Source organism: Protopterus annectens, chromosome 4.part0, assembly GCF_019279795.1.
Source record: "Protopterus annectens isolate FY-2018-M chromosome 4.part0, PAN1.0, whole genome shotgun sequence".
Classification (NCBI taxonomy): domain Eukaryota; kingdom Metazoa; phylum Chordata; order Ceratodontiformes; family Protopteridae; genus Protopterus; species Protopterus annectens.
The window spans coordinates 12,858,893-12,879,454 of record NC_056733.1 but is presented as its reverse complement, the minus strand read 5'-3'; the positions used below and the strand labels follow the sequence as shown (position 1 = coordinate 12,879,454).

Below are 20,562 nucleotides of genomic sequence, written 5' to 3'. Positions count from 1 at the left end.
AGACTATAAAACCGAAAAATCAAAACACTGAAACCCCAAAACCGCGAAATTCAAAATCGCGAACATAAACACACCAAACACCACACAGCACATACACCGTCCTCCCCACATTACAACAAACAAACAAAACACACACAAATACAACAATAAAAACAGACAAACCTAACCTACATATAAGCAGGAGAGCAAGCCCCACTGCACCCCCCTACCCCCGCTACTTATATATACTAACACCGAGGTCGCACCAAACAGAAAAAGACAGTAAACTCACCACTACACACTTTACAGTCCCCTCGCACACACACCACATATGTACAAACACCACCACTGTATATATATATATATATATATATATGTGTGTGTGTGTGTGTGTGTGTGCGTATACACACACACACACACACACACACACACACACACACACACACACACACACACACACACACACACGTATGTATGTATGAACAGTATCATGGGTGAGTGACTGCAGGTGTGAGTGCATGTGAGTATGTGTGATGCAGTAGAAAGACCTAGAAACTACTTTCATTTCCTGCTTTGTCTCGTACACTCTGTGGATAGATGTGGTTCTCAGTGGGGTCATTCTAGGAGTAGGCTGTGACTTGTAAGAGAGTAAGAGGGAAAAATAAATGATTCAGTTATATTTTTGGATAGTAGTTTTATGTTTGCTTTGATTTTTTTTATTGTACTTTCACATTAAAATCCCTGGAGAAATTGATGTGGCTTGGTTTGTTTACTTTTGTTAAGATGATATAATCATTTTCTTCTGGATAATCAACCTTCAGACATTTTTTTAATAATTATACTAGATATACGATTTATCACACCTCCTTTTGTTCAGCCAGATTAAAGATAACAATATATATTTATGAGCAGTGTCATGGATGCATATCTCTCAACTGTCCAGATTTTCGCCTCATATTTTGGTCTGTTCCTCATAAAATATGTGGTTTTATGGCAAATCACTGAGGATTGAAATCACTAAATAATGACACACATTTGAATTTCAGATTTCACAGCCTTCAGAAAAATGCATGCTTACACAAATCCTATTATTCTCGCAAATTTCAAAATTTTTAAGAGCAATATTTAAAATCTGTTCTATTTCTTGGCCTTTGTCCCCCCATTACTTTAGGCTTCATCTAGATTTCTTGCACTAAGAGGTTGAGAGGTTTGCATGGATGAATGACTGGTGGAGACATTAGGAATACAGCTGAGGTAGGAAATGAGGGGAGAATATGTCAAAATGAGATGAAATGTAACATGGCATAATTATGGGTTCAGTACTGGATCCAGCCATGTTAAGTTGTTGCATGATATCGGAACAGACATCTGATAGCTTCATGCTGGAAGAAGGTGCATATACACTGTACACTTTGTGGTCTAATCAGTTATCCTGTGCAAAGATTAAGTCAGTGTATATATGTAAGTAAGGGAGTTGTGGGTCATGGAGGGTTTGCCCCTTGCAAAAATGCTTTTTTTTAGATATGCAGGTGTTTTTTAGGGAAACAGCATTCTCAAACAGCTGTGATTGAGGAAATGGTGTACAAATACTCATGTCTGCGGTTTTTACAGGCAAAAGTGTAGCATAGTTCCAGACGTCTGCTGTTTGTGCTGACCTTTGCACTGTTCACATTTCCTATCAGACCTTTTCATATATTTAAAGTAATAAATTATGAAATTTTTGCTGTCACGTAGCTACAGAAAAACTTTTATTAATTTACCATGGTAACACTGTTCCTGCTGTGACCAGAACATTCTTCAATGGTAAGGAAATGAAAAACCTAACAACTGTTGCAAACAGTGAGTTTATTAGGATGACACTGTGATTGGATACCTGTACATACAACTATTACCACTGTTTATCATATAACAGATACTATCTGCAGATACTACATCCTCTTTAAGCTTTGCTTACATGTATTTTATTATTAATAATAGTAGCACTAATACCAATAACAGGAAGTCACATTGCTCACTTTAAGATGTTTAATGTACAGCTTGTGCTTCATTTAATTGCTATTATTAACAAACAGTGTGCCGTGCGTACTATCTACTTGCTGTTCTGTACATGCTGTACTATTTGTGACTATATCATAACAGAAGCCTTTATCCCAGGACTCCACTATAAGTGGACTTAACTTAGATAATAAGTTATAGTACACTTGAGGCACTCCTTAAAATGGAGAACATCAACATCTGTGCAGTGACAGAGACCTGGTTCAAGGCTCCAGAGAGCACCACTGCATTACCAGGCTATAATTCATGCCACACCTTTCAGCCACCTAATCTGGACTGAAACACTAAAGGTGGAGGCATGTCTATATTCATTAAGGATATCCACACCTCCAGGCTAGTTGCTCAGCATAATGCATCCTAGATTATCCAAATGCAACTAACTCTGGGCAAGACCGCAATCCAAATTGTAGCTTGATACAGATCCCCCACCATGCCCCAGGATTTCCACTCTTCATTTCTTGATACACTGGAAAATATTAGGGTAAAACCCAACACCCTAATAAAGGGTGATTTCAACCACCCCACCATTACCTGGGAAAACTACTCATTTACCAACACTTTTGCTCAACATTTTCTGGAATTCATACATTTCAATGCCTTGGATCAACTTATCCACACCCCCACCAGGGGCAGCAATATCCTAGACCTCGCCATTACCAACATGGGCAACCGGTGTTCCACACCAGACGTCAATTCCACGTTGGTCAGATCCGACCACAAGCTAATCAACTGAGACATCCACATCTCACCCCCACCCCCCATTAGGGAATCCACAGTAAAAAATTTCTCCAAAGCCAACTTCACGCTTCTAAGACAGAAGTGGCAAACTTCATAACACCCATCCAGATGGACAATAGAGGTATAACTGCTGAATCCTACACAAATGCACTTTATAAGCACTTACACAAGTGCATGGATAGCACTATCCCTAACAGAACCAAGATATTATCCTCCAAAAAAGGAAGCCAATCTGGTGGTCCGCTGCCATAAATAAGCTTTACAATAGAAGAAAGAAACTCCTGCTGCTGCAAAAAAGAGTAAAATCCCATGATTGGTCAGCCTCAGTAAAAAGCTGAGATCCTTCATAAAATCCTCCAAAGCTAGTTATGAAAACAAAATCGCCACTGTTTCTAAAGACAACCACAAAGCATTCTATAGATATGTCAAAAATCTCAATGGCAACACTCAGATCTGCTCTGAGTTACAGCACAATGGCACTAAATATGCAGAACCAACCGATATTGCCAACATCCTGGCAGATAGGCTCAGTGCTAACTTTACCCCCCTCTCACCCCCTAAAGGGCCCATCTCTATTCTGGAAAAATGCAAAGTTCCTTTAATCACGGCTGCACAGGTAAAAAACACTCTCTCCAAAGCCAAGAACACAGCATCCATGGGACCTGAGAACAATCCAGGCTGCATTCTACCCGAACTACAGAACAAACTGGCACCCCACCTAAGTACCATCTTCAATCATAGCCTAACCTCAGGCTTTGTGCCCACAGAATGGTGCACAGTGATGATTATCCCACTCCACAAAGGGGGATCCACCACAGACCCTGGGAACTACCGCCCCATTAGCCTGACGAGCCTGGTCTGCAAGGCCATGGAACGTATCATCATGGAACTTATAAACAAAGATATTGGTAACCTCCAAACTCTGGACCCCACCCAGTTCAGGTTTGTAAAAGGCAGATCATGTCTCCTAAATCTAATAGACTTCTTTGAAGTGGTCACCAAAGCCGTAGATGAGGGTAAGGTGGTTCACATAGCCTATCTAGATCTCAGCAAGGCTTTCGACACCATCTCCCACTCTGGCATTATAGATAAACTCACTAAACTAGGTATAAATCCCTATGTCACAAGATGGGTTGCCAACTGGCTCACTGACAGAACCCACACTGTGAAAGTAGCAGACTCCAAATCCGACTTCAGACCAGTGGTAAGTGGAGTACCACAGGGTTCAGTCCTGGGTCCTCTCCTGTTTGGTATCTACTTCTCAGAAGTGCAGGCTAACACAGAAGGTCCTTGGCTAATGAAGTTCGCAGATGACTGCAAACTAGGAGCCATAATCAAAACTCCTAACGATGTGGACATCCTACAAAAGGGCCTCACTGAGACAGATGCCTGGTGTCAAAGCCTTGGCCTCAAGCTCAATGCCAAAAAGTGCACTGTCATCCCTTTTGGTAAAAACTCTGTACCCATGAACTACCACATAGGCAGAAGTCTACTTAACACCGAAAGTGTGATAAGAGACCTTGGGACACAGATGGACAGTAGTCTCTCCTTTGATAATCACATCACCACAGTAGTCAGGAAATCCTTCTATGTTGCATATCTCATCACAAAAGGTTTCTCATCCAGGAAAAAAGAGGTCATTGTTCCCCTCTACTCATCATTCATTAGACCCATTATAGAGTACAATGCCCCTTTTGGTATGTACCTCACAAGACATCTACAACAACTGGCAAGGCTGTAGAAATACCTCACAAAGAGGATTACCGGCCTCAAACAGATGCCCTATGTAGACCGTCTCAAAAAACTCCAGCTTTACTCTGTCACATATTGTCTACTCAGAGGCGATCTCTGCCTAACATACAAAGCTTTGTCAAACCCAGAGCTGTTGGACATGCTCCACTTAAAGAAATCCTAATCCCTCCGAGCTACACACTCTAGGGACTGAAACCTTGTCACCACAATAAACAGAACATGCTGAAGGGATAGATTCCTGTCCCAGAGACTTCCCATACTCTGGAACAGACTACCTATCTATGTCAAACAAAGCTCCTCATTAGCACTCTTCAAGAAAAATCTTGATGATTGGATGGGAAATAGGAAATTCACCCCAGGGATCACGTATATGGCTCTGCTCGACAAGGGCACAGGAAAATAATTTTCTTGGGTGGCGAAAGCCAGGGTACCTTTTTGGCTAGGCTTATATAGGCCCTAGGGCCAATAGCCTAGTACCTACCTATGAACCTATGAACATGTATGTATAGAAAGACTACTGTCTCTTGAGCTGGGTTTAAGCATTATCCATAGTCCCACAAGCAGCACGCCTGCCTAATACCGTATGCCTTTGTTCTAGGCAACCAAGTCCTCATATAAAGTAGAGTATTAGCTCAGATTATGCATCCTGGCGCCTCAGCACACCTCTCCACAGTAATACTTCTTTATATCTCTCTTAAGCCATCCCACTTCCAGCTGCCAATCGTGTCCCTTTCTCCCTCATCCTTTCTCCTTAACACCGTCTCACCCTTGTCCATTAACAATGCAGTGTGTAAAAAAATCATATTTCCTCCTTATTTTCTAGTTTACAGATAACCAGCTTATTCTTTCATTGCACTCAGTCCCTTTACCATTTTGGTAACTCTGTGCTGCATGCTTTTTACTAACCTAATTTCCCTTAATGTATAAGCAGTTAGAACTGGACACAGTACTCCAGAAGTAAGCTGAACTATAGTATAGAAAAATAACCTTCTAGACATGACCATGATTCACTGATTCCTTTCCATTTTTGCCTTCTATATGGACACTGATTCAGCCATGTACTTCCAAGACATGCCCCCCCACACTGCAAAACTCTGCACTGTGTTTTTTTCCCATGAAACTGCAGGTATCATGTGCCTGCATCACTGCCACCTTCCTCATCTTGCCATACCAGTCATGTCTACGAAGAGACTGTATACTTCTGACACTGTTTCACCAAAAAGCTGCCAATATTGCTCTTAAAATGCTGGGAGTCAGTTTAACTGCATCATATGTATTTTCTCCCAAAAGGCTTTAAGATTACTTATCTGTCTTATTCCAGCCACATTCCTGTGGTCCATTGATTTTCTTCCTCACCTGCTCTACTGTCCCATGCTGATATCCTGTCTGTCACAATAAACTTAGATGGGACAAAGCAATTCAGAATTCCTGCTTGGTTTGAGGAAAGTTCATCCTAACAATTTTTAGTCATACAGTTACATGTCTACCCCCTCTCCCATAACCTACCGTATGAATTTTCTTTGTTCGTCGTTCATCCATCCTCTGTCCCTCTCCCTACCATTTAATGGTCAAGCTTTTCTGCAGCATCCTCAGAAGCCCATTGCCTCCATAATTTTCTCCACTTTTCTCCTTTTTAGTGATGACTCCCTTTGCCACTTTCCAAAGCCAGACCAGTTATCTCATCTTTGCATAACCAAAGCCAATCATTAGTTACTCCCGTAAATATATTTGCATTCCACATATATTGTACCTTTGATCCATTTATTATTTGCTTATAAACAACTTTGTTACTTAACCAACAACAAAAGTGAATAAAAATAAAATATTTTTCATTTCTTTTGTTTTTTTTTCTTAAGTGAATAACTAATGAACTATAAGCTATACAGAACTGAACAATTGCATACTGGAAATGTTATGCAATGAAGACAGTAGCATTTAATTCCAAACTGTACAGTGTATTTACTTCACTTAGTCATCCTACCTTGCTACAAATATTCTTAAGACAATTTTAGCAGCATGATATGATTTCTGCTACTTGTGTGTGGGGAGGGGGTCACACTGTGTAGTCTAATGCTGGTTTTGGTTACTCTATCATTGCATTTAATTTATTTTGGCTCTGAGGTAATTACTCTACAAGATGTAAAACAATGATACAGCAGTGGTGTGTGCATGCGGGTACAATTTCTGAGTATTGTCAGGTTTCAGGAAGTGTCACTGAGATGGTTTACATATTAATATGAACATCATAAGAGCAGACAAGCATAAATAACTCATCAAAATGTTGCACTTTATACACACTCCTGCTCTATATTATGTAATCTGAAACAAGCTCTTATGTAAGGAAGAGAAGCAACAAACTTGAGACCTGCATGAGTCTGCAACCTGCTAAACCTCTGATACGCATACGTCAATGATTGTGCAACACTATACACATGCATGAAATAGAATACAATGCAACACAACAACCGCCACCTGCTACAGCTAATTGTTGAGTAAATACTTGCCTCTACAATTGTCACTGTGATCATAAACCATGGAGGAGGGCACCCAGTATAGCTGTCGTAGTACCACTTGCGATCTATTTCACGTGGGAGGGTTTCATAAGCAATATGCCGAATAAAGCGCTGTGCCAGGCTAAGTCCTGGCTCTTCCAGCAATTCCTTACTGTGTAACTTGCGGCTGCCTTGTGTGATAGCTTGTCTGAAGCTGTTAGACCTTTTGTTGCTTACCTGGAAAAATGAAAACATAATCTGCAATCATCAACTAATTCTGCGGGTAGGCAGTGGCACATCTTATGAAATAACCATAAGGCCATTCAGTAGCATTTGAAAGAAGGTAAAAATGTGTCACTTATGGTATTATCAAAAAAAAGTCTGTGTGAATCATAATAGTATTTTAAACTGAGTTCATGTTTAAATCAATCTATAAAGAAGCATCATCAGACATCCAAACCGAAATTAAACAATTTAAGTAGAAGTGCTAAAGGACCCCCACTCTAAATGAACTTACCTCTCCTCTTCATAGCTTAACTTTCATGGAGATAGAATTTGTATTTTATAAATTACCATTTTATTCACTTAACAGACTTCTTTTAATATATTTCACCTTCATCTTCTCCCCACATTTTTACCTACCTCAGTCTGTTCATAAATATTTACAATTTCCTAACATTTAGATCAAACAGCTTTATAGGGCATTTTCATTTAATCCCTCTGGAAGCTAATATTTTAACATTATTAGTGCCTCTGATTTAAGGTTTATGACAAGTCAGTTGCACACTAGCTGTACAGCATCTCATAAGTGGGGCACTACAATGGCACAGTGGTTTATGTTGTTGCCTCTTATACCCAAGGAGTGAAGTTTTATTCTGCATTCAGGATGTCTTTCTGCATGTTTTCCTCAGGCAAGCAAAAACTGTATTTATTTACAGCTGGGTAAAGCTGGGTAAAGACAGAAAGTTACAGATACTTCAACATATTGCAGATAGACTGAAAACACAATTCATTTTCTTTAAGCACACTAGAACAAAGATTAGATTTGCACATGCACATGAAACTAAATATGCAAAGGTTTCAACTACAGTAAACGCTCATTTTATACCTTTTTTTATGGATATAAGGGATGCTTATACAAAAATACTATACACTTTGTATTCCTATGCACTTCTGTACATATGTACAATTGTTTGGTATACTCTTTAAATGCCACCTGAAGAACAAGAAATCTAGGGAGATGTAGGGTACAAAATATAGATAAAAAATGTCTAAAATTACGCATTGGCAAAGCACTGGCATTGTCAGGGGTCCAATAAATAGCCATAAGGTGATATTTAAATCCAGGAGATAATACTTGTAGAGGTAGGTAGATAAAGGTCTGCACTGTGGGTGCAATTTTTTGAGATTGTAGTGAAGTTATAATTATGTTGAAGGGAGTTATTTTTAAAGTCAGTGCACCTTGATCTGGTGAATAGAGATGTCGGTAAATTGTCTCAATAATCAATTTAAGTATGAATGAAGGGGAAGTATTAACATTTATTCATTTAAGCATTAGTCTGGATAGAGGTAGAGTGGCTCTGCCAGTTACAGAGAGGCATCTGGTGTTTAGCAAGGTCAGGGCATATCCATCTGCTAATTACATATTTAGTAGAGGGATATAATTGTTTTTCACATAAAGGAGAGTGTCTAAGAACCATTGTAAGGCCATGCTGATGCCAGAGATGCTTCACATATGTAAAACTGAATCACTGCAGGATGAGTTGCATTGCTGGTTATTTAAACTGAATAAAATATAACTTGTAAATACATAAAACCACACAAAAACGTGCAGAGGGTAAGCACCCCTGCACCCCCAGTGTGAGAGCAAGCCCTCCCGTACTTCCAAACTTAAATATGCCACATATTGTTTATAAACTCCACAGCTGCTTAAGAGTGAAAAAAAGTGAAAATCCTCAGAAACAAAACACACAGCCATCTCTCACAAACATGAAGAACACTGCGAATAACAGAATTCTACACATTTTCAATTAACTTTGTTGAAAGAAGTAAAAAAAAAATGCAAAAATACAACTCAACCGAGTGTAAAACAACCTTTCAATGACAGCATGTACTGACGTACTGGAGGCCAGCTGAGACATCTCTTTAGTTAGTTTTTGGTCTTGAACCACAATGAAGGTTGAACCTGGCTGTAACAGTTGCTAGGCGGAGTCCTGACATTTTTAAACATACCAAAGTGAGAAGACACAGTAAGGTCATTCCTATATCACAGTGCAACACATTTACAGTACAAAACTCTGGGATGCTTATAAGGCGAACACTGAGAAGAGAACTGTATCTGGTAGTTATATTTAGTCTTGTTGGTATTGTAACTATATGAGTGAGATTATGAAGCATGACATAGTATGTGGATTTATTTTAAACAGGCCTGTCTATTTCAGGTCAGAGTCTCCAAAAAGTATGAATTTGTGTTTTGTTATCGAGGGTATAACAATTGCAGAATACTATTTAGCAGTAATGGGGTTGAAGGGGGTTGGATGCTAATTGGACTTTTACACAATGTGGTTATCTTGGCTTCATTTCATAGTTGCATCACTTGCATGTATTCCCCAAATCTGGGTTCCTTAGAATGGGAGGGGGCAAAACCCACTCAGTTATCATATTTGATGTGTGGGAAATTTAATGCAGGTTAAAGATGCTTTGTCTTCACTCTGAGGCTTATCTTAGGGATGGCTTAGAATCAGCAGACTCACAAAATATTTTCCTTAGGGAAGGAAAACAGACCCTCAATGTAGTCTCTGGCGTGGGGACAGGTGGGTGCTGAGCCTAGCACTGAGGGAACACCTAGCTAGGCATTTCTCATAATGGATGAAATTCAATATGGAAAAGGGACCTGTAAGAAAGCCTGGGACTACAAATGACTTAATACTGATGGCAGAATCAGCACTGGTGCAGTCAGTATTATAATTATGGTATACTGAGAGGCTGAAGCCTATTGCAGGAAATGTTTGGACCATTAATGCTAAGAGCTCTGGCATTACCTATCCTGGAACCAATACTGAAAATATTTGGGCCAGCATGCCCAACATCCAAAAACAGGGCATCAGGAAAATGGATGCTGGAGGGGGTGACAGAAAATGGATGCTGGACGGGGTGACACTGATGTAAGAGGTACCATTAGTTAATGCATAACTGATGCCAGTAAAATAGGCATTGGAACTGGCATCTGTATCAATGTCACAGGTAGCATCAGTGCCAAAGAGAAAGTTGACCAGAGCAAAAGCCTTAGATTACTCCAGTGACCGAAATCTGAGAGGATGGAGTGGGAGACTTTCAGTCATTTGAATTCTATGGCAGGAGTAATGGAATCTAGGTGAGACCAGTGTAAACTGAACTGGAGGAGTGTAAATGGTGGTTTTAAACATAGTAGTAGATTCCACTATATTTATTGTTGGAATTTTGATCAATCCTCACAATAAGGGGCATCTTTAACTATAAGTTTAGAACCAGAACATGCATGAGAACTTGTATCACATGAGAACCCCAATGGTAGCGAAGATTGAGTAATGTGTGAATGGTGTTAAAACCATGTCTGATAAAGAAGTTCTTATTTTTAGAAAGGGTAGAAGTTTTACAATCCTGCATTTCAAAAACTGAAGAGGAAGAGCCTGAAAACTGGTCAAACTGGCTCTATAACTAAACTGGAGAAAAAGACCTGGGCAGCTTGATGATATCTTCAGCATGTAGGTTGATTAAAGACAAATTAACAGGACAGAAAAAAATGTCACATGTATCTCCAATGCAATGAAGGCAACAAATGTGTATGTTGTAGGAGTAGGAGATATGGCCAGAGCATAAGCACACTTCCAAAACAACAGTACAGGTGTCACCAGGAGAAAAAGGCTTGGGTCCAGTGGAACAGGAAAGAGCAAAATGAATTTCTGGCAGAAACAGTAAACAAACAGTTGTTGTTTTTCTTTTTCTTTCGGCTTTTCCCGGTTAGGGGTCACCACAGCGGAACTCCGGTCCGCTAATGATTGGCAGTTGATTTTTATGGTGCTGGGGTGCCAGCCCGATGCCCAACCTTCAATTCATACATATCTTTCGAATGCCACTCGACTGCGGAGAGGACATGCAGACTCCACACAGAGGGCGCTCCAGCCGAGAATCGAATGGGAGAAACAAACAATGATACTCATTATTAGGAAAGTATAAAAGAGAATAACAGAAAATCAATCTCTTAAGAACCGTCTATGACAAATATTTAAACTTTTGATAACATGGTAGCCTATCATAGCAAAAAATTCAAGAGTGAGGCTTGAGTGACGCATGAAAGGAAGGGGGAGGGGCTCCGGGCAGCTGGTGAAAGTTTTATCTGTTCAGCTGTCCTAATGCCTTAAAGGTTACTGAAGCTGGACCTTTTTATTGAATCCACAGTTATTTTTTTAGTTAATAACCATGCATCAAGTTAGTCAGTTTTACTGTTTTTACTGCCACATTCAAATCCCGGGTTTTACATAAGCAAGACTGAAAGGAAATTTAATAGACGCATCTATTCTCATCTCTATAGCATTAGAAAAAAGGATGAAAAAAATGCACTATACAGTCACATTAAAGAATATGGTGATAGTCATTTTTTCAATTTTGCTATAGTAGACAGTGTGTCAGTCAATCAAAGAGGGGGAGACTTTAAAGGAATGCTTTCATATAAAGAACTTTGTTGGCAAATATATACTGATGCTTCCACCCCATCAGGCTTGAATGATTCCATATCCATCAAGCCACTTTTGGCTTTGAAATGATATGTATACAACTTGTTTTCTTGTTTTATATTTTCATTGTAGTACGTTAATGGTGACATCAATTTCTTGTGTTAACATTTTTTCTTTTTTCTTGTGTTAACATTTTATCTCTAATGTTTTACCTATTCATCAGAGTAAATAGGTCGCATTTCCTGTAAAGACATTTTTAGTAATGACATTTTTAGTAATGACATTTTTAGTAATGGCATTTTTAATAATGTTATAATACATGTATGAACTACAATTATTATTATTAGTAGTAGTAGGCTTGTGCCTGTAAATTAGTGTGTATGTCTTTAAATTAGTAGGGTAGTTTTGAAAAGTATCGGTGCCAAAAAAGTTATTTAAAGGACTTTTGGTTACAGTTTCAGTGTTCTGATGAAGCTTGTTATAGTACAAGTGAAAGCGCTTAACCAACCTATTTTGGAGTTTTTGGACTTATTAAACATTTTTATCTACAACAATTTTGGATTTATTTTTACTGTTTGAGTTATTTCAACGTTTTGCAAATGTATTATTTTGCTGTTGCTGTTGGTCCGATTGGAGCAGTTGTATGGTTTTTCCCAAGACACAGAGGTTTTTCAGCGTCTTAGTTGATTTTGTTTGGTGTGTTAGCAATTGTGCACTACAATGAAATGATTTGCTTGAGAATTAGCAGATTTCAATTTTGTACAAATTTTATATGTTTTGTACTCATTAATAATATGCACTCATTATGTAGCTACACAAGAGTTGAATTTTCCACCTTTACCTTTATAAATGCATGCTTAAAAAATACACCATCTGCAAGCAATGGTTTTACATTACACTCTAAACTGAAATTAAATGTTTGGTTACAACTTTCTGTCACAATAAAAATGTCAACATACTGCCTCTGTAAAAAATATTAGGTGAAGTAATCCTCATTTCAAGGTATGAATTCAGCAACATTTATTCATTATTCTATGCAATGTCTGTAGATTCTCAAAAAATGTTTTGTTTTAATAAACCATAGAAACACTGAGCTGTTCAAAACTGCTGTTTTATAGAATTTGAAACTTAGTATGAGAAGTAATGCACAGGTAACATTTTTTTTTACAGAAGGATTATCGTAAAATTTGAAATGCTGATTCCAGTAGAACTAAACAAAATTAGCTTTGGTACTTCTATGCACGGGTAATTTAACACATATTTAAGCATGAAAAAATGTTTATACAAAGGTCTCTGCAAGAAATGAAGTGGTTATTCACAGAATAACAAAAACAAGAACAGGTAGAATATTTAACACTGAGAATAAAGCTATGAAATATGTTACTTTTATATGATTATCAAATTTTATGAAGCATTCAGATATGAATTAATCTGCCTCACCTGAGCATTTAAAATACCTGCTTAAAACCAAACCACTTATTTTTTTCTTTTAATTACATTTAGGAAGGCTTGTAAGACAGGGTAAGGTATATAAAAGATATGTTGTTTTCTCTGTTCTTGCAATATTTCAGTACTGCATAGCCGTTTGTTACTTTCATTACAGTGAAAGAAAGCTGATGATATGGTAAAAAAGAGGCAAAACCAAACTTTACTTGGAAGCAACAGAAAGTTAGCTGAAGAAAATTTATAACCTGTGTTAGACAGTGGTGGAAAGTAATATAAATGTCTTACTATATACATTCTTCATAGGCAGGTCTTAGCTGCAAGTCAGAGGTATAACTAGGTTTAGCACCCTGGTGATGCCGCAATTAGTACCACCTCATCTAGAGCGGAGAATACCATAAATAATACACACACACACACACACACACACACACACACACACACACACACACACACACACACACATATATATATAAATCTTCCTGATTTGAGGACCACCAAAAAAGAGTCATTTTAACAAGTCTGTTTGAGGAAAAGAACTATTACATTTTCTACACAAAAGCACTCTGCTACATTAACTTTTTTAACACTGTGGCAAAGAGCTATACTATGTACTTGGTACAGTTCCTAAACACACACACACACACACACACACACACACACACACACACACACACACACACACACACACACAGACACATACACACACACACATACACACACACACACACACACACACACACACACACACACACACACACACACACACACACACACACACACACACACACACACACACACACACACACACACACACACACACACACACACACACACACACACACACACACACACACACACACACACACACACACACACACACTGCAAACAGTCTGAAATCATTTAAGCAGGAATAATTACTGATTACTGGCACTGCTTGTAGCCTTGCATTTGCAAGGACTGACTGACACTTGTTTAACAGAAATTGTATCACTGACTGAATGAGTGGCATTTAAGCAACCATGACCTCAATAATAACTGCTTAAATGATTACAAAGGGTGCTTGCAGACACCAATTGTCACATTTTCTATAGTGCTGATTGTACCCCCTAACCACTTAAGCCTGGGGAAGACACCCCCTTTGTCCCAGTCTAGCCATGGTTTTGCAGCATGCTGCCAATATGGGCTATGAAGACTTGGGCACAATTTAAGACTCAGACACAGGCTCATATTCAGACATAGGAACTTGCTCAGATGTAGACGCAGACACAGGCAATGGCTCAACAAGTGCTTCACAGTAACATGGTACTACATTTTAAGAATCCCATACAGTGATGTAGCCCATAATTGCTTAGATATGAATCAGGTGAAATGCAGTGCATAAGAAATTAGTGGAGCCATGCTATTGTGGAGGAGTTGTGCTATCACAGTTTGCATGAGTAGTGTAGCTGATATCACAGGAAGTTGCCCAAGTAGGTATGAGATTTTTGTATCGTTATGCTGTTATTTTGCCCTTAATGCATTCATGTTACCTATGCTTCTGAAATGTTCCTCCCTGCAAACTGCTGCTCTTATTTCTATTTTGTACAGCCTGATACACTGTTTATGAATTCTGTCCTCAGTCATACATAAACAAAGACATAAGCTGAGGCTCACACAAAGATAGGGGCAAAGACTCAAGTGCAGAGTGAGACATAAGGATATATGTATATAAAAAGTCAAAGGAGATCCTTAAAAAGGTTTTAATAAATCACAGCACCTCAAATTTTAAAAAAACTCTTCTGAGACAGAAGAAAAATTACATACAAAAATAATACTTTTTAAATGCAATTTACAGTGTAACTAACCAATCAGGACAAAGCATCTCAAGAAGCATCCTGATTTAACCTATAAAGTACCATTATTTTAAATATTCTACCTTTAGGCTTTTTATAATACAAAATATGTCTAACATTATTTATAACGTATTTCATAAAAAATAAAGTAGACAACTGTTCTCCATATTGTTTCCACAAATGATTTGGAATAAAGGACCTTCAAGATGGCTGCACAATGAGTAACATCTTAATTTCAGCTGTCTTGGTGTGAAAACAGAAACTGAGAAAATAGAGACAGTGAATTTGTCTTTATGGGTAAATTTCAGTTACTGGCTAGTAGGTGTACTGCCTGGATGCCAGCAAAGAAGAAATTTAGAGAACCTGAAAGAAAATTAACCACAAACGTTGAGGACAAAATACTGTCTGGGAAGAATCTTGCAGCTGTTCAGCAAAAAGCAATTCAGGCTCCAGCTTTGGTGCAAGACATGACTTCCTGTAATCTAGAGGAAAAAATAAGTCAAATGTGCTCAGAGTTGATTAAAATAAACACAGCACAACACTGAATGAGTGTATCAACTCAAATAAAAGGCTGAAACATGGAAGAAGCTTTAAACAAATATTCAGATGAACTGACAAAGCTGTAAAAAACAGAGGTTGAAATGAAGAAAAGGCTGGATGAGTATGACACTGCTCAAGAAGCTCAAGAAGAGAAGTTTCAAAAAATTGTAGCATTACAGGACAAAGCACATAGAGAAAACCTGAAATTTTCTACTGTACCAGAGAAACTGGAAGGAACAGACTGTATTAATTTTATGACAGCACAAATAAGCAAATGGACTGGTATTCACAGCAGGTGCTGCTAATTGAAAAGGTACATTATGCGTATGCCCCAAACTGGGCCAAGAGAAAGCAGCCAACACCTCTAATAGTAAAGATGTAATTCTACCAGCAGAAAGAGTTGATTCTGGCAAAACTGTGGCAGAAGGATAAAGTACTAAAAGTTGGAGATAGTAGAGTGTTTGTGGAAAATAATTACTCACTGTACACCAGGCAGAAGAGGAGTAAATTTATTTCAGCAATAGGGGAATGTTGAGAGGAAGATGAGATATTCAAGCTGTTGTATCCATTTATCTTCAGAATATTTTTCCTGGAGGATAAAAGTCATTTTGGATGCAGAACATGCTAAGGAGGAAATACAAAAGTTTGTCCACAAAAGTGAGATATCAAACAGAATAGGATTCTGGCTGTTATTTTTCTGATAATAAAGCCCATAGAGAGACTTTGCCAGTGAAACATTTTCCAATGTTCCAAAGGAAAATGCTAGAGAGAGAGAAAAGTACAGGTGTTGCCTAGAAGAACCAGAGCTACGTTGAAAATGCACCAGTGACTGAAGATGGGAGATCAACAGGAAGAAAACCAGCAACGTGAAAACTAATAAATAAATGTGAGATTACAAAATGTTAATCACATTTGTGAAATATCTGAACAAGAAAACCTAGAAATATTGGACTTTTTGATTTTGTTAAACTTGTAGGTGACTCCAAAGCATATGTCCAACTACATGTCATTAATGTTTGGAAGAACATTAAGAAGAAGGCAAGAGGAAGATAATACATAACTGTAAGAAAAATAATCTTTGTTCTTAATAGTATTTTTATAAAACATGAAATACACTGTACTTTATATAGTAATCATTTTCAATTATTTTTGCATAGGAATATTAAAGTAAACAGTTGCCATTTTTCCATCTTCTTATTTTCTTTTTGTTTAGTTTTAAGAAATGTAGGCACTGCATTGTAAAAAGGGAAAAAGCCTGTACAAAAGCATAAGATAACAGGCTGTAATCTAAAAGTATACAGATCATGATATAAGTAAAACTGATATGCTTTTTCTTACTTTTGCACAGAGGAATGACTGGATTAAGGTTCTTGGCTTAATCTAACAACAAGTCTTAAGTGGAAGCAAGTAAATAAAAGAACATTGAATGTAATGAAATGTTTTCCTTTAGCAAATACATGAGAAGCTTGTAGGTGAAGGTAACTTTGTATCTGATTCTCATGTTTCTATGGAGATAAGCTGATAAAAAACAATAAAAACATAACACATTTTTCTTTCAATTTCTGAAAGATAAAGTTTTCTGAAAGCATTCAATTTGTTATCTGCATCTGGGAGAGGAATAAACATTAGACAAAAACAGACAACACTTACTGTAAGTAGAAGCACAGGCTGGATCATGCATGTTAGCATAGATAACCTTAATTAGAGGTTAATTAAAGATTGTGTAACTGTCAACCTGGGACAATTGTTCCTATTAAGAGGATTACACTTCATTATGTGAAGATGTACATAGTTTTATGTGTTTGTATGAAGTTAATAGCTTATGGGAGTGTTATGGGAGTGTATTCTTTGAGGATTTTCATTAAAACAAAAAGCCCTGTAATATATGACATACATTTAAATGGATATGACAAGAAACAACTGTATAAAAGATCAACCTGTCAAACATTAGTCTATGTGCATAACACAAAAGCTGAAACTAGACATTAACAGGTAGGAATAATAACTTCTTATCATAATGGCAACATGTTCCATATTATCTTTGAATGTGAATGGTCTCATAGGTATATACAAAAATAAAAAGTAGTGAACTATATTAAGAAACTCAGAGTGCAAATATCTATGCTACAGGAAACACATTTGGGAAGAAATGAGCATGTGAATTTGATAAAGAAAGAATTTCAGGATGGATATTCAGTGGAATATCTGTAAAAAAGGAAAAGTGGAATACTTATATTAATTGCTAGAGGAGCTCCAATAGGGATAGAAGAGGGAAAAAAGATAAGGGGCTACTGGCAAGGTTGGAGAATTATGCTGGCATGTATTTATATTTCACCTAAAACTGTACAATAGAACTTAAAAAATCAGCTTTCAAGAGGGATTATTACTTATAGGTGGGGACTAGAATTTAATTTGCAACAGTGATGATGTGTCTGGTAGGCCTAGAAGGGAAAATGGATATAGTTTTGAAGAAGTTTATGAAAATATTTGCTTTGGGATGTGTGAATTCAGTAGTAGGAGCTTGGAAAGAATTTACATACTATCCAATATAAAAACTGGGCTAGGCTAGACAGAAATTATATTTCACAAGAATGTGTGTATTTCATTGAAAGTTTTGATATGTATCCAATAAGATTTTCAGATCACGTGCCAATAATGATTAAAATAAAAATGCAGGGTAATTAAATAAAAATGAGACACTGGTGTTTCTCCACCTATCTTTTAAAATATACCTAGGGAGTAGGATAAAATAAATGTGGAGTTTAAAGAATTGTGTAAAAATAAAACAAAAAGATATATGATTAAGAAGTAATAAGAATTATTTAGTGGGACTGACAAAGGTTAAAGTGTTGCAGAATAGGTGGAATCCCTCAGAACAAGAAGAGGTGCAATTGTAGACTGCTAAAGAGAAAACAAAGGACTACCTTGATGATATGCATGGGTTTAGAAAGATTGTTGCTAACCAGCTGTTTATCCAGAGCACAAAATCTTTAGTACAATGCCTCAGGCAACAGAATGTAGAAAGGGTTGTTGGCAAGCTTAGAGAGCCTATACCAAGGAAAATAACCAGAGATCCTGTAGGGATATTACAAATATTTTGGCCAAGAATACATTTGGAGTGAAGGTTAGAGACTGCATTCTCTGTCAAGGACTGATATCATAGTACGAAGAGAGAGGAATAGGGGGATTGTAAGTGAAAAAACAGAACTGGTTGATTTTTCAGTAGAATGTAGAACAGAACCTGTTGTTACAAAAAAGTATAATTAATAGGGCATATCAAATATTGTATGTTAACTATAGAATTCAATCCAGGAAGTTAGAAAGGATTAGGAAGACAGATGTGATTAGCAATTCACAAAGACACAATGGGAAGACATATGCATGGCTCCCAAACATGACACAAAGTCTAAAAGATTTAGAATTTTTGCTTGGAAGTGATAGCATAGGTATTTTATACCCCAAGCAGACTCCAAAGAATTTTTCCTCAGGTAGATTGCAAATGTTGGAGGTGTGATGGGAAAGAAATACTTAATTGGGAAAATAGTTTTTTGGGAGTTGTCAGAGTTTAAAAACTTCCTGCAGACTACTCTATCAGAAATACTGGGTTTGCAAATGGGTGTAACTAAGGAAATTATTTTTTGAGCTGTGATACAGAATCTGAATTGCATAGACATAGTAAGGCCTTGCTGAGCATAATTCTAGTGGCTGCCAAAAAAAGTAATTACTAGAAAATGGAAATCAAAGTCTAAACCAATCATGTTAGATGCAGTGAATATGGTAAAAGATAGTAAAAGAGATAAAAAAATGGAAGTGGGATCTTTAGAAAAAGGGTATGAGGAAATTACATAGAAAAAATGGGAATTGTGGGAACAATAGGTTTACAGGTTCATAGGTATTTACTTGGCTAATGACCACAAGGCCCTTTTTAAGCCTAGCCATACATTCCAAATCTCTGACAAGTTGTGGTACCCTTGATAAGTGTTAAGCAGGGGCTTGGGAGGTGAAATATTTACATGAATCATGTTTCTGAAACAGGAGGCAGAAAGAACCTTGTCACTGTGGCACACATACAGCTTGACATAGCAAGAGCATAATGGCAGCAGTTATATAATCATAAAAGGTAAATCAGGGTGGTGGTTGGGGAGATAAACTACTGTTAAAAATATTCAAAGGCAGGAATGATTTAAATGGAAAATGTTCAGTGTCTACATTACTAACCTAAACAAATCTGTTCTTGTATTGTATGTTTGCATTTAAGATGCAGATGACTTCTGGTTACACTGATAGGATAAAATAAAAATGTTTTTAACAAGCACTCTTACAATACTTACAATAATTTAATATTTCAAGCACAACTCTTTTCCTCAGATACTGCCAGTAAAAACATTGTGCCAAGTGTGCATATGGCAGTTGTGTGCTTTTTAGGGTATTCTGTTTAGAAGGCAGCTTGCATTCAGATAATTAGCTTTCACTGTACTATTCTGTCTACTTCCAATGGGGTCTATATTAACTCATTGAAACATCAGATCATCAAACTGCATTTCATCAAACCCCCCCACACACCCTGCTGATTATATATAGCAACTCCGAGATCGCACTATAGTGGGGAAAGGGCAAATTTCCTGATCCCTACCATAATACAATCATAGTCAGAACAATTTGATGAACGGTATGTTTGACAAAATGCCATTCGAAATGCCTTTCGATGATCTGTTCTTTCGATGAAATAATAGGGACCCCTTTTAGCTGCCGTTTCTTTAGCAGTCTGTCACAGTTAAAGAATATACATATATGGGGACCATAACAAACTGTGACGAGTTCTTACAGATATGTGGATACTAGGTTACCTTATCCACCTCCTGAGGAATTTGTAAGAACAAGAAAGAACAGTCGGTATTGAAGATGGAATAACGACAAAACTGGGAAAGGAATATGACAAGGCTGTATAATTTGTCACACTACTTATTCAATGTATAAGCTGAATAAATCATACAAAATGCAGGCTTACACAAATTA

General features: G+C 37.5%; 1 protein-coding gene across 1 annotated transcript in view; it reads right to left on the bottom strand.

The window, feature by feature from the left end:
• RHBDL3 (rhomboid like 3) overlaps positions 1–20,562 on the bottom strand; it is a 951,138-nt gene that overhangs the window by 297,778 nt on the left and 632,798 nt on the right. The window contains exon 9 of the mRNA XM_044068052.1: positions 7,029–7,253. Within this exon, the coding sequence (XP_043923987.1) occupies positions 7,029–7,253 (225 nt within the window). The remainder of the gene's footprint in view (positions 1–7,028; positions 7,254–20,562) is intronic.